This window comes from Malus domestica, chromosome 12 (assembly GCF_042453785.1).
Source record: "Malus domestica chromosome 12, GDT2T_hap1".
Taxonomy (NCBI): domain Eukaryota; kingdom Viridiplantae; phylum Streptophyta; class Magnoliopsida; order Rosales; family Rosaceae; genus Malus; species Malus domestica.
The window spans coordinates 19,061,031-19,076,705 of NC_091672.1; the positions used below are offsets into that span (position 1 = coordinate 19,061,031).

Here is a 15,675-nt window from a genome sequence, read left to right on the forward strand (position 1 = left end):
GAAGATTAGGGTCAATTTGGGAATGTGATGTTGTTGTTCGTGTAAGTGGAGCTCACGGTGGAGAGATCCATTGTTGACCCCAATTCTTTGATTATTGTTTCACAAAAGCAAACCTTCGAAGATCTGAAACGCACTCAAACAAATGCAAAACTGAAATCGAAAATGGTAGAGAGAGGAGATACCAATATTTAATGACTTCCAGTTCCAGCTCTTTGCCTCTATCTCAATCTCGGTCTCAGTCAGATTTGGCGGTGGAAGGAAGCAGCTGTCCTGGAAGATGGAACAAAGATAACAGATGAAGATGATCAGACGAAGCAGGATGTGACTTCAGTGTTATCTTCCCTGTGGGCTTGTGAGGAGTGTTTGAGATCTGGATCTTTTCTGTTTCTGGGTTGTTTTTGTGATTTTGCAGATTAACGGTGGAGGTGAAAAAATGAAAGAGAACCGACATAGTTTTTTGTGTCGATTCCCACAGACGGCGCCAAATGTTGATGCACAAAACCGGATGGTATTGGTACAACGTAAATCCGACCGTGAATCTGCATGAAATGTAAATGACACAAGAATTATCGTGGTTCACCCCAAGGTTTGGGCTACGTCCACACTGATCGTATTGTATTTCTCTGTTGAAGAGGGAGAGAGAGAGCTTAGAGCTTAGGGGGTGTGAGAGGGCCTAAGAATTTGGCTTTTGAGGGTGAGAATGAGCCTCTTCCTAATTGTGAGGGTGATGGGTCCTTTTATAGAATAAGGACTCCTCACTTATTACATATTTGCCCCTTCCTTTATCTCATAATTACATTTAAGTCCCCTGAGTATTTGTACGAGATCTAAATACGAGGCCCTAAATATGGTATAAACAAGTGTATTTGAGTAAAGTTTTAACTTGTTGAGAAAGTCATTGTGCTTCTTTAATTTATTTGCCAGCATTTTTTATATATATACAAGGATCCTCCAACGTCCCCTGTATAATCATGCATGGATAAAAGGAAGTTTCATCAAAACATTCTCAGTACTATTTATTTTTAATGAAAAATGACATTTTTACTTTAAAAAATCACTCCTAATATTATTCACTTACAACACATTTTTGTCTTTTTTTATTAAAACTCAAAAAACCCTTTTTATTAATTTTCCTTAGATAAAAACATGTAGAAGATCCTGGTCCTATTTTGTTGTTCTTTCTTCTTTTCTTTTCTTCCTGTCAATGACACGGTGTAGATAAATTCTCACGCTAACTCCAATCCGATTTCCCTACCCTAAAACTTGTCATCATTGTGGTCTCCTCTTTCTTGTGGTCTTAACTTTCTTTTTATAACAATTTCTTGTAAGTGAAACTTTTGTCACAGAAAAAGCCCATCCCAAAACGCCATGAAGCCCAAGCTCATCACATAATTTGCAGTCAAAGCCCAGCCCAAAAAGTAGTTTGTCGTTCGCGGTTAGGGCAAAACCTTTTATAAACGTTAGAAAGACACGTCATGAATCGAGTGACACCGGTCACTCAACGCGCAAAAAGCCACCAAAAACCGCTCGCTCGGCCTACACGAACACAAATCCAAAACCTCAAACCTCTTCTCTCTCCTCTAGCTCTCTCTCTCTCTCTCTCTCTCTCTCTCTCTCTCTACTTTTCCGTGCTTTATCCTTTATCCTATCCAGGGTTTCCTCCCCCGCACTCCATTTCCTGCTTCTCGTCCTTCTCCTTCTCCGTCGCACACTGTGAGTCTGTAAGTCTTCGCTTCAATGCCTCTGGGCGGCGTCGTTTGGATAGTCCCATTTCAGTGTCAATGTGCGATAATTTCGTTGTCTGGGTACTGAATTCGTAATGTTTAAGGCATTGTTTGTTTCTCAGGAAAATCATGAGTGAAATCGGAGAGAAAACGTGTCCGATATGCGCTGAGGAGATGGATTTGACGGATCAGCAGCTGAAGCCGTGCAAATGCGGTTATGAGGTCTGAACGAAACACTAACCCTGTTCACTTGCTCGTTTTGTTTATCTGTAATTTTTTAATTTTGTTGCAAATAAGAACTTAGTGGGAAAAGGCTTTGTTGTTGTTGTTGTTGTTGTTGTTGCAAATAAGAACTTGATTCTCTCTCGTTGCAATGTATGTACTTACTGGTCGATTTTTAGTGTTAAAAGTCTGGATGGATGAATGTGTAAATTTGATGACATTGTAATTCGAATAATTAGCGAAATATTTGATTTTTCGGTTAGTTTTTCATGGTATATAACTTTGTGTTCTGATTTATGTGGCACTTCTATGTGGACTTACTCTAATTCCTTAATTGTTCACCGTTTGCGGGCGCAGGTATGTGTTTGGTGTTGGCATCACATTATGGAAATGGCAGCGAAGGATGGAAAGGAGGGTCGCTGTCCAGTATGCCGTACACCTTATGACAAAGAAAAAATTGTTGGAGTGGCGGCAAATTGTCAAAAGTTGGTATAGTTTCAGGTTAATGGATGTTATTATGTGACAACTGACATTTGAGGATTGAAACTGTTCCCCCTTCGACAGGTTGGTGGCTGAAATTAATGTGAAGCGGAAACAGAAAAAACCCAAGGGATCTGAAGTAAAGAAGCAGCATCTTACTGATGTTAGAGTTCTCCAACGGACCCTAGTATATGTGATTGGAATACCTCTTAACCTAGCGAGTGAAGACGTGAGTAGCTATTATCTCATTGCTCTCAAAATATTTAAGTAGGGACCCAGTGTGGACATAATCTGATGTCTTATTGAATTTGTATAATCTTGTACTTTCATAAATGTAATTCTGAGATTCAATTTTTTCCTTCGGTTTTACTAGCTTCTCAAGCGAAGGGAGTATTTTGGCCAGTACGGAAAGGTTTTGAAGGTTTCTATCTCTCGTACAGCAAATGGGGCTATCCAACAGGCTCCAAACAACAGTTGTTGTGTGTAAGTGTGCATACCACTTTCAATGTCTTAACTTCACCTGCTTGATGTGGAATGTAGTATTTAGTTAAGATTTTCTTTTCTTCTAATCAAATATTAATAGGTTATGATTCTCTTTTTTACGTAATTATGTCATTTTGGTAAAAGTTTGTTTCTTTCTTCGGCATGGTGGCTGGTTATCAACGGTATATACTTCGTTCTTTTGTAATAGTGGTTCAATTCCTTGTGCTAGGTATATATCATACTCAAAAGAATATGAAGCAGCTCGGTGCATTCAATCAGTACACAGTTTTGTGTTAGATGGTCGATGCTTGAGGTAAGCCTGTGTTGTTATGCATTAAGATTATGGTGCTTAGATAGCAATGTTTGACTCTTTTGAGTTCTGAATTTGCAGGGCATCTTTTGGAACCACAAAGTACTGCCATGCATGGTTGAAAAGTGTGGTAATTACCTAAGTTATTTCATCTGTGTGAGTTTTTTTTTTTTTTTTTTTTTGGCAAAAGGAAAATTTGTTTTATCTTCTTTGAGAATAATTCTTTTGCTGGTTCAGCCTTGCAACAATCCAGATTGTTGGTATTTGCATGATTTTGGTTCTCAGGAAGATAGTTTTACCAAGGATGAATTGCTTTCAGCCTTTGAAAGGTATATGAGAGGTGCAATCCCACATATATTCTGTACATTTGAAATATCCAATAGATTTCAATGTGTGCATTATGCATTTGCCTTGTTTGCGCTTTCATGAACACTATTGTTTCACAGGAGTAAAGATCACCAAAATATCGGTGTTACAAATAATTTGAATCGGCATTCAGTGAAAGGCTTACCTCCCCCAACTGCTGAGAATAGCAAAGCTGAAAGATCATCAGCTACTAAACATCCATCAAATGTAAGAGTCTGCATGTGTTTTGGTTTGCTGATTTGTTTGTGATAAATAGTTACATTATAGTGCCAGAAAAGGTAAAAGGCTTTTGAAAAAACTGTATGATGTCATCAAGATCAAGGATTGTAAGAATCATAAAAAAATGCATGATTACGAGTTTTAAGTTCTGGATGCTTTGTTATACACTTCAATTATATTTAACCTTTGATATATCACATTTCAACAGATTACTGGGAATGAGGTTAAGAGTTATCGTGCAGATGGTGACTCCAGAACATCTATTCCTGCAATAGCACCTTGGTATCTAATCTCATGATCTGTGGCATCTTAACTTTGATCCTGTGTTTGACAACTAATTTTGTCTGGTTATCTCTATCAGGGTCATGCAAGTCACCCCTAGTGTGCCCCCAGCAACAAGTTCTCCAGGTTCTGAAAGGGCTCTTTATCAAAATCCTGAGAAATCAAGTGATCTCAATCCCCTTTCATCAGAAGTGGTACGCAATGAAAGTTCTACCCACAATGTAAGATCTGAAGAAAGCTGTGAGTGGCTAATGACCGAACAGGTTATCACCAAAAATGGTCAAGCAGCTATATCAAATACAACTTCTGGTGCTCTAGCAGAAAGAGCTCCGGTCAGTGTAACTTCCAACAAAAACTTATGTTGTCCATCACCAAACAATGGCATTGAGCGGGGTAGCAGAGTAACATCCACCAACTTGATCAGCAACAACAACAGTTATTGTTCATCATCAAACTTATCAGATAAATCCATTGATATCCAAGGCAGTAGTGTTGCTGAATTGTATAGGACATATGAACCTACCAGTGTGTTACCTGAGATGGGATTAGGGAAGTACTCGAGAGGGTGTGAAATCAATAAGCCCAGCATTCACCGCAGTCTTTCTCCAGATATAGGAGAGAGTGGCATAATCTCAAGTATTTTGACTATGGACTTGGATGCACCTGACGGTTCTTTATCTCCTCTTCACAATCTTGTAAAGTTGTTGGGTGAAACTGATAAAGAGTGCAGTCTCCTCAGAGTACAAAATTCACGAAAACTGCTTGATAAAAAGCAGTCCAGGTTCTCATTTGCTCAACAAGAGGATTCTTGTGATAATAATATATGGAATGCATCCAAGGACTACGCCTTATCTGATTTGATGGGCAACAAGGAGTACTTAGTAGATGTAGAGTCTAATAAGTTTCTTGGGGTTCCTTCTTTTACATCTTCTAAAGTATCAGGTTTGTATCTGTTAATAAGCTTTATATATATTTCTGTATAATGATGTTTGCGCTGTCTGATGAACTCTTTTTTACCCTTCTCTTGGTTATTTGTTTTTGCATATAGAGCTGGTATAATTTCTCTTAGATCTCTAGCTCAAATTTATAATTTCTTAGCATTTTCTGGAGCTTTATTCAAATACTCCTCTCCCCTCAGCATTGTTTAATATCCTCATTTTTATGTTAGAATATATGAATATTCAAATTTAATATTTTTTCTTCCATTTCTCTGTTATATATGACGGTCACAGAAGTTCCTCGTTCAATTGCGCCAGGATTTTCAATGCCAAGTAGAGCACCACCTCCAGGGTTTTCTTCTCCTCCAGGGTTTTCTTCTCATTTGAGGCCTAGGAGGGTGGATCAGGCTTTTGACAGTTCAGGTTGGCTGGTTCTTATGATGTTTTGTGAATTTTCTTTCCAAGATTTATTCTAACCATCCTGCTTCTGCCTTACAGTGAATCACTTGTTGCAACCATCATGTATACCAACTGGTTATTCTGGTATTAATGGGAATGTCGAGATCAATGATCCAGCAATTTTGGAAGTCAGTGAGGAACTATTGGCAAGAGGGTTGATGAATAAGAGAGCAAATTTATCTCAGTTTAACTCTTCTGAGCCAGATGCTAGGCTCCATATGCTGAGACAGCAGACAACTTCTGCCCCGCAGAACTTAGGATGTCAAGACCACTTCATGAATAGTTACTCTTACCTAAATGATGCACAAAGAATTACTCCACAGCAGCCAGATCAATTCCAGCCCAATCCATCATTTGTGCAACCCACCAGTCAACACTTAAGTGACATGCATTTATCAAATAATGATTGGGTGCAATGGAATCGGGTCAATAGTGTTGCCGATCTTGGTATATCAGATCTACTGAGAAACGATCGACTGGGATTTAACAAGCTCATTCCCTGTTATGAGAATATGCAGTCTCCAACAAGTTACTTCAGTCATCTAAACAACAGATCATTTGAAATGTGAAATTTTCTGTTGCTGGAGTTTCTCTTTCACGCTTGACTGGGGTCAAGTGTGACTGAGTGGATTACCCGGTTGATGTTAACTTTTCCCATGTGATGGAGCTTCATGTTTTGAGTTCTATCCAAAGTTAATAAGTATTGCCTAGTAAGGATCAACCTTTGTCTTTCTGTTTGTTGGAATTTGATGTTTCCCGAAAAGACAGTAACGGGTTTAAGGATTACTGCATCGACAGAATGGAACGCTCAGTGGGAAGGAGGTTTATGCATTCATTTGGTAGTAAGAGGCCTCGAGTACCGACATTCCTGGTCTGTCTCGTAAGTGTCAATGCAGTGAAAAGTCTCCATATAGTGAAGGCACATGTTACCTAAGCAAGGAAATGGATATGCTATCATTGGTATGAGGGAACACAGATGGGCTGCTGCAACTTCTAAAAGCAAGGTGAGTTAGATTGGATTTGTGATTGACGAGTGATATACGTTGCGGTGTAGACTATAGTGACTGCACTACGGCATATGCTTAGGCTGTATATTAGTTAGTATGCAAGTATGACATCTGTCCGAATATATTAAAGAAAATCATAAATACGGTCCAAATGTCTGAAAAATTCCCCTTATTCCTGTAAGTTTGGTTTGTTTTTGTTTGCGGAGAACAAATTAAAGTTTGCATGTCCAGAAAATTGCTACTCAACATGGTAATTAGTTATTTGTCTTGTTTTGTTTTTGCAGGCAGAGGGCACTGATATTAACAAGTCCGTCCGTCTTTGTTTACTCAACTTAGTGGATGAATCTGATGTTACCCAATATCGACCTTTGTTAAAGATTGATTACTTTCGCTAGTGAGCAAGTGTATAATTGCGACAAATGAATGCTGAACTGAAAGTTGAGTTGGTGGTAATGATTTGGCTGAATGTTATGGCATATATGCTATCAGAGACCGTTAAGAGGGGGAGAGCCTTAGGCTAAGGCCCTTAGCTATCCCCGAGTGTACACCCGATTCCGGTTAAGATGTTCTGTATTAAGTAAAGTAGTACTCGAGAAGTATCATTTGTGTTCATCTTTGTTTTCTTTATTTCTCCTGTTTTTCTGATCTCTCATCCATTTCTAACCCTTGAACTATTATTTTATTCTAATCTCTCATCCGCGTCATAATTTTATTGCTGGTTATAGGTGACAAGTAAGAATTGACGATGAAAAGGCTAATTTACTCTTACTCTTGAATTTGATATAATAGAAAACGGAATCTAAAAGTAAGAGGTTAATTGATTGATTTCAAATAGTTCAGGAGATTAATTTATCGAAAAAATAATTCTAATGGGTCAATTTAACTAAAGTAATGATTCAGGGGTCAAAGCCACGTTCCCTTTTTTTATAGGCATTTTGCTTGCACGCATCTAATGTAGGTTTGCTTTGTCAGGGTTGGTCCAAAACATTTGCCTTTTCTAGGTCATTGGGGACAATTATTTTACTAATTAATAACTAATATTATATAAAAAAAAAATTTTAAAAAAAAAAAAAAATATATATATATATATATATATATATGTTTGTAAATGAAATTGAGTTCATGTCATTAGTCGTAAATAAATCACAAAAAATAGATAGAAGAGGTTAGAAAAATATTCTATGAACATTACAAAGGCAGAAGAAGAATTTTCGAAAGGAAGAAACTGCTTTAAAATCAAACATGGTGTCTTGGGTGGGATAGAAAAATGAAAGCATAGAATAAAAAGCAGTATGTCATCTTGACTCAAGGAAGTTGAATCGAGGATCGGAGGATGGTACGATCCCTTGGGCACCCTAGATGAACGAAGATTCAACGTGCACCTAGCCTCATGTAACAACGTGTTTAGTGTTTCATCTTTGCTAATATAAGATTGTCTAGATGCCCAGTGAAACATGAGCACCTCAGACAGTGTTCAAAGAAATTAAACTCTGAATTATATATAAGTATTACACTCACCTCGATTATTACGGAAGGTCTTATCAACTTACAAAATTCACTATTGTCTTAGCATGATCGAGGCGAAAATAATTGTCTATACAGACAAAATTCACTATTGCCTTAGCATGATCGAGGCGAAAATAAGGCAATATCAAGGCGAAAATAATTGTCTATACAGACAAAATTCACTATTTCCTTAGCATGATCGAGGCGAAAATAATTGTCTATACAGACAAAATTCACTATTACCTTAGCATGATCGAGGCGAAAATGATTGTCCATACAAACAAAATTCACTATTGCCTTAGCATGATCGAAGTGAAAATGATTGTTCATAGAGATAAAATTCACTATTGCCTTAACGCAATGCGATTTCAAACTATGATCTCACACAGTACTATTAAAATTTAAACTCAAATAAGTTTTAGGGGGGTGTATTCAATTGAGAATTTGAGAGACTTTAATGGATTTATAATCCATGGATTTTTATGGAGTTTAATTGATTTGTAGAGATTCCATATAAAATTTTGATTCAATTCCCTCGAAATCTCATAGGGAGATGTAAGATTTGTGGATACTTAAAATACATTACGAAATCTCTCCAATTCCCTCTAATTCCTCAACTTTCTCAAATTCTTTAAAATCAATTTCTAATTGAATACACCTAGAATGTTATAAACTTTTTAAAAATCATAATTGAATACATCCGAATTTCTAAAGATTTTAATAAACTATCTTAAAATTCTAATTGAATACACATTAAATTTCAGATAATCACTTAAAATCATAATTGAATACCCTAGATTCATTAAAAGAATTAAAATCCCCCAAAATCTCAATTGAATACAACCCCCTTAGATTTGATACAAAATTCAGATTTTTATCCACCAAATGAACCCTAGTGGAAAACCCAAGCCTTCATAGCGGAGAATTAAGCACATAGCCATGGAAGCTATCTTGAAACTCTCGAAGCCCCCACCTCTCGAAGGTCCAAATGAGGTCCTCATGAACCGAACTCCAATAATTCAAATGGTCACTCAGAAGGGTCGGCGTGCAGTAAAAACTCGCATTGGGGACTTAAATGTTTGCCTTTAAAAAGTGAAGCTCTTGCAGATCCGCAGAAGAAGAATGATCAGCGGGTAAAAATCTCAGTCATCAATCTTTCTGGGAGGTATGTAAACCCACAGTAAAAATAAAAGGGTAAATTGCGGTTTGACCCCTGAACTATCACCCCAGTTGAAATTGACCTCCTAAACTATTTTTTTGGTAAATTTACCACTTGAACTATTTATAATCAGTCAATTAACCCCTTGTTGTTAGATTGCAGAATCAATTCCGTCAAATTCAAGGGTAAATTAGTCATTTCATCATCAATTGTTACTTGTCAATTATATCCACTAATAAAATTTTGACACATGGACACAAAATAATTCAAAAACATAAAAAAAAAACCAAACGTTTCCATAACAAATCATCTCACATTGTCATTACACATTATTTTGTTCTCAAATGTCATAAGTTCTTTGGTGTTTATAGTTGACAAGTAAGAATTAATGAAAGAATGACTAATTTTCTTTTGAATTTGACCAAATAATAGATGGAATCTACTGACAATGGGTCAATTGGTTGATTTTAAATAGTTTAGAAGATTAATTTACTAAAAAAATAGTTCAATGGTTAATTTCAATTAGAGTAATAGTCAAATGGAAGTTTACCCAAAATAAAATGCTAGGTTGGTAATGGTTAGGCTGCTTTGACGGTGACTCGTCAATGTTTTCATCCCACTCAAGATTCGATCGAATACAGTTGAGGACTGAGGAGGTACAGAAAAAATGAAGATGGATGATGACGTGTCGCGTGTTCTGGGTTTGCATTATTGTGAAAGGAAACCTAGGAGCGACCCAGGTCTATTTGCATGCATGCCCCAGTGAGACCTTCTTGGCTGGACCACTCTACTCATCTCTTCTGCTGCTGCCACAACACCATCTACAAACAAACATATATAAACATATGCGAAGAGATCCTCTCATACTAATGCCATCGGATCAAGTGATTCGGATTTTTGAAATTTCATCTAAAAAAAAAAAAAAGGTCGTACCCAGTGCACAAGGCTCCCGCTTTACGCAGGGTCTGGGAGAGGTGAATGTCGGCTAGCCTTACCCCCATTTATGGAGAGGCTGCTCCCAAGTCTCGAACCCGAGACCTACCGCTCATGGGCGAAGGCACTTGCCATCACACCAAGTGCGACCTCTATTTTTGAAATTTCATCTAATAGTAAAAAATTATTATAGTGTTTAAAGAGTCAAAACAGATGGACCGTTAGATGAAATTTCAAAGGTCCGAATTACTTGATCTGGTGATCTTGATAGAAGATATTCGGAGAACATTCGTAGATGAAGAGGTTTAGGGTTTAGAGATAAGAGTGGTGAAAGTACTTGTTTGTACTACTACAGCATGTACAAACTCTGTTTCAAATAGTAGTAAGGACGTAAGTACAGTGTGGTGATGCATTCCAGACGTCCCAGCACTTGTGTTTTTGTTTTCTGGTGTTGTGCCTCTGTCGGTGTGTGAAGTTGTTTCACGACCGGGAAGAAAACTAACTCTGCACTTAACAAATTATATGTACCAAATTATGTGGAGATTTGGGCTAATTATTTGTTTAGCTCTCGTTCCTTAATTTCTAGAAAGTGATTTCAAATTATGAATGAGATTTTTGAACATTACTCTTTGAAAAATATTAAATTTAAAAAAAATATTGTGTTAGATTATGTATTGTACATAAAATTTTCATCTCATACAGTTTCTCATTATGTGAAAATTTTATAAGGATTGAAAAAGATTGAATATTAGCCCTTGATTGTACATGAGATTTTTACCTCATACCGCTTTTCATTTAATTCTTTTGAAGTCACTTGATCATTTTCTTTGTTCGAAAATCTCTTTCCATATTGTTTGCCCAGACTATCTTAGAATCTAAAATGCGTATTACTAGATTGTAAATCTGAAAAGTTAATTATTTTCAAAATGTTCGGATTCAGGGTATCCAGACGAGCATTAATATCGTGATGTAGTTTAGACCGTTGAGTAATGATTCAATGTTGTGCACAAGCCATGCACATGCATATGCATAAATAGTGCACTGGAAAGTAAAATACTCCCAACCGCCCATGCAGTAAATGCAAAGAGTGCCCTACGCGTGCAGGGCAGTGCACAAAGAGGTAACTTACTAGGCAACATTTATTTTTTTTTACAAGAATTTTATTTTGAGAATCTTGATGAAACATTTTTAGTATTATTCACTTTTAACGTTAACGATAATTTTATCCTGAAAAGTCACTCATAATACTATTCACTTACACCTTTATTTTATTATTTTGATTAAAATTAAAGTTTTTTTTATAACTTTTTGTTAGTTTTTTTTTTTTATTTTTTTTTATTTTTTGTGAATTATTGTTTTCATAAGGCAATAGTTATTGAGAAAAATGCTTTAATTATTAAGCAATGATTATATCTTTATGCAGATTTTTTAGTGGTTATTAAGAAAAAGTTCTCTATATATTTTTGGATTCGTTTCAGTATTTCCTATTTTCTATCTGTGTTATCACGTTACTATATTTCTTAATGAATTAAATCAAGTGATTATTGTCTAAAGTTCTTCGATATGCCATGTAACTATTTCAATAACAAAAAAAAAATTTCTCGTGACGAGAGAGAAACAAATCCGTCAAAGGAGTCGAAGACATCGACAAGCAAGACTTCGATATGGATTGAGTACACTGCCATAATAATATTCTAATCTAATGGTTGATTTGGTATTGTTGTGTTTTAAAAAAAAAAAAACTATTTATATTGTGCTGTGAGAATAAGTTCATTTTTGCTGCTTCACGTTTTCAGTTTTTTTTTTTTTCCACTCAAAACTGTGAAAATAAGTTGTTTTTATGTGTTTACCAAACACATTTTTGAACTCAGCTGTTTTTTATACCTACTTTTTATAAAAGCACCTCAGTACTAAACTAGTACTAACGGCAAAATGCCATGTAAAGTGAAATTAGCACATGCCATTGTGCTACTGAACTGAAACGACATAGAGATGTACCCTGTTTATCTCTAAAGTTCTTCGATATGCCATGTAACTATTTCAATAACAAAGAAAATTTTCTCGTGACGATAGAGAAACAAATCCATCAAAGGAGTCGAAGACATCGACAAGCAAGACTTCGATATGGATTGAGTACACTGCCATAATAATATTCTAATCTAATGGTTGATTTGGTATTGTTGTGTTTTAAAAAAAAAAAATTATTTATGTTGTGTTGTGAGAATAAGTTCATTTTTACTGCTTCATGTTTTCAGTTTTTTTTTTTCCACTCAAAACTATGAAAATAAGTTGTTTTTATGTGTTTACCAAACACATTTTTGAACTCAGCTATTTTTTATACTCACTTTTTATAAAAGAACTTCAGTACTAAACTAGTACTAACAGCAAAATGCCATGTAAAGTGAAATTAGCACGTGCCATTGTGCTACTGAACTGAAACGACATAGAGATGTACCCTGTTTATCTCAGTTGCTTATCTTGTTTTCCATCCACGTCTATGCGATTTTTGACACACAAAAAAATCCTGTACTCCACTCCTGATTTTTTACGTTCACCCGGCCTCATTTCCAGTCTCATTCCGCTCTCACACCACACCGACTCCGGGTGCCACACTCAATACCTTCTCTAGAAAATGATAGACAAAACAAAAGGGAGTGAGATGGGTACATTGAGAAGGGTACTAGCTAGCTAGTTAGGGTTACTTTGATGAGTTGATTGTTCAAGATCTAGCTAGCAAATAGCAGCAGTGGCATCAATGAACAGTACTGAATTAAGAGTTTGGTTGATTACCCGATGCGGAAGCTAATCATATGTATCCAACAGGATCCTCTTCGGATCCTTTTGAGGATCTATAAATCGTGTCAGTTTATTGTACATTGTACGTCAGTTTTTATCATGTATTATTTGTATTTAATTTTAAATAAAAATATTTAAAATAATTTTTTACTGTATGATATACAATGAACGGATATGATTCACGGATACCCGGAATTCTTACAAAAATGATTCAGCGAGAATTCGGATTCCATATATCTGTATGCAACACCACAAATTCTATAAACATAAAATCTAATATAATATAATACATAAATAAAAACGCGATTGCAAATTGTTGAGAATTGATCTTACATTAATAGAAAAAATGACCTTACATGGGCTTATATATAAGTTGGGCTATTACTTATATTGCCAATTAGTTTTATGGTGAAACCTCAACTTTCTTCATGATATCAGAGCAGGTTGTCCCATGTGTGAAGCCCAACGGTCACACGAGCTCGACATCACCTCGTTATGTTGTCCACATGTTAGGGTTCAAAATTCGCCATACATAAGGAGGCGTGTTGGGAATGAATATCACATTGATTGAAGAATTGATCTTGCATGAGCTTATAAGCAAATTAAACTACTTCTAGTATTACGAATTAATTTTATAATGTAATCTCAATTTCTTCGTAAACCACGAGGTGGTGCATTTTGGATATAAACAGAAAACCTTGTATGACATGCATTCGCGCACAGGTACAGCTGTGAAGTCCCAAATAAAGCTCTCTATCACATAACATCAGGTTCAGTCCATAGCCCACAGCGTATCCTCTCTTGTTATGCCCTATATAAACCCCTACAAGTTTGCAGTCTGGAGAGAGAAACACAGAGATCTTAAAAGTGACTAAGGAAAAGATATTTGTATAAAGAGTAAATTGTACAATGATCCTTCAACTTTAATTAAATAGAAGCAATTGTCTCTCAAATAAAAATCCATTACCATTGATCCCTCAACTTATCAAAATGTGTAACTATAGTCATTTTCATCAATTTCGTCAAAATTTTGTCAAAATAAGTTATGTTAAAATAACCATTTATATAATTAGGATCCCTCAACTCATCAAAGTGTGTAATTATGGTCATTTTCGTCAACTACGTCAAAAATTTTGTCAAAACAACTTATGTTGGAATGACTATTACTACAATTAGGTTAAAGTTAAAAGATCATTTCTCTAGTTGAATTAAAGTTGAGGGACCAATGGTAATGGAATTTTAGTTGAAGAATCATAGTTGCACGTTTTGATAAGTTGAGGGACCAATAGTAATGAAATTTTAGTTGAGTGACTATTGATCCAATTGAATTAAAATTAAGGGACCATAACTACAATTTACTCTTGTATAAAAGAGTAACAATTTTGGCACTTCTACTTAAGACAAGATTTTGATGCTATATATCAAATACTTCCTGCACTTTTTGTTTATTTCTTTCTTTATAAGTTGTCTATTGATATTTTTCTTCAGTTATAATTAAGAAGTTTTAGATCTAATTATTGGTAAAGAAAAATTTAAAGCATATTATTTCTGGTCCATTGTAAGGCTAAATTAACATTTTTGGCTGATTTGGGTCCTTGGCCCAACCCAGTGGTGTTGCTAGAACACATATCCTCTCATGATCTAAAAAAACAGAGCACAAGGATCAAATGATCCAGGCTGTTGAAATTTGATCCAACGGCTACAATTATTATAACTTTTAGACGAGCTCCCTATTTGTAGTCACTAGATCAAATTCCAATGGTTTGTATCATTTGATCCTTAAGCTCCTTTTTTTTTAAATCCAATGAGGATCTGTGTTCGTGCTGCTGAAGTAGCCAACTCCTTGACAGAGTATGACTACTCAAGGATCAGTTTCTGATGTGGCAAGTCTTAATCAAAGTAGGACTGTTCGAGGATTAGAATTGATTTCTGATATGATTGGGATTAATTGTTTAAGGATCAAGGTTTATGAACAGAGTATGAATTGATTGCATAATGAGACCATGTTCACGGTGGAAGAGGCCGAGACAACATGGTGATAGAGTTTCGTCTGAGAATAATTCTGAGTATATTCAAAGAATATGCCAAAGAATTGGACTATTATCAGAATTTTACAACTTAGCAGACTTGTCCTTCATGAACCTCACCCTTGTAAATAAAAGTGATTCTGCAACGTACAGAGCCATTTCAACTCAACACACAAACAACCCAAACGCTCTACACAAAACCTTATGTCAACCCTGAGAAAAATACAAATTATCCTAACCCCTCTGTCATCACATATTCAGTTCAGTTGAAGATCACTGGGTTAGCAAATTGACAAGATATTCAATTCGGCTAAACATGATTGGAGTCATAGAACTAGTTGGCCTAGAAGTACCTTCAGTTTGGTTAAACAAAACTACTTCTAGTTCGGTTGGTTATCTATCTAAGTCTCAGCTGACGAAGAGTCTCTAAAAGAGGTCACTTCATTATGTTCCTAACGACGTGAGGTATTCTATTATTTGTTTTTCACAAGTATCAAAATTAGGCATTTAGACGGTCAAACAAAATTCACAATATAGACACTCATCTCCTTTGAGTATTTGTTCTTATAACTTGATACCTATTCGGTGCACTTATATTTTTACAAATATAGTGAAAGCTGCCGAACATGATGTAAAATATCCTAAATGTCATAGTGGATTAAGTAACCTTATCTTCAAGTTCTATAACCCTAACCCGAGAGCGTTCATTCCTAGACTATAGCCGCTAAGAAATCAACAGCGAGTTCGACATCGCACTACCCCAC

The 15,675-nt window shown here is 35.8% G+C and overlaps 1 protein-coding gene across 8 annotated transcripts; it reads left to right on the top strand.

The window, feature by feature from the left end:
* The first annotated feature begins 1,482 nt into the window (after nucleotides 1-1,482).
* LOC103423389 (uncharacterized) lies at nucleotides 1,483-7,117 on the top strand. Of its 8 annotated transcripts, none has more exons than XR_003767724.2 (15): nucleotides 1,483-1,721; nucleotides 1,847-1,946; nucleotides 2,304-2,431; nucleotides 2,511-2,655; nucleotides 2,800-2,909; nucleotides 3,139-3,222; nucleotides 3,301-3,349; nucleotides 3,457-3,548; nucleotides 3,666-3,792; nucleotides 4,013-4,086; nucleotides 4,166-5,028; nucleotides 5,319-5,447; nucleotides 5,523-6,193; nucleotides 6,282-6,487; nucleotides 6,775-7,117. XR_003767724.2 is itself a non-coding variant. In XM_008361460.4 (13 exons), the coding sequence occupies exons 2-13, from the start codon at nucleotides 1,854-1,856 to the stop codon at nucleotides 6,050-6,052; spliced, it is 2,424 nt and encodes an 807-aa protein (XP_008359682.3). In that variant the 5' UTR covers nucleotides 1,483-1,721; nucleotides 1,847-1,853; the 3' UTR covers nucleotides 6,053-6,653. The 8 variants fall into 8 exon arrangements, 2 of the variants coding, with proteins under 2 accessions (XP_008359682.3, XP_070665660.1); XR_011573929.1 differs by having other exon boundaries at nucleotides 5,343-5,447; XR_003767722.2 differs by having other exon boundaries at nucleotides 5,523-6,487.
* The last annotated feature ends 8,558 nt before the right edge of the window (nucleotides 7,118-15,675 follow it).

Excerpts from the sequence above, each read along its gene's own strand:
- LOC103423389 (XM_008361460.4), top strand. The coding sequence starts at position 1,854 with ATGAGTGAAATCGGAGAGAAAACGTGTCCGATATGCGCTGAGGAGATG. Across the intron at positions 2,656-2,799 it reads TTAACCTAGCGAGTGAAGAC|CTTCTCAAGCGAAGGGAGTA; the intron begins GTGAGTAGCTAT and ends CGGTTTTACTAG. Across the intron at positions 3,793-4,012 it reads CTACTAAACATCCATCAAAT|ATTACTGGGAATGAGGTTAA; the intron begins GTAAGAGTCTGC and ends ACATTTCAACAG.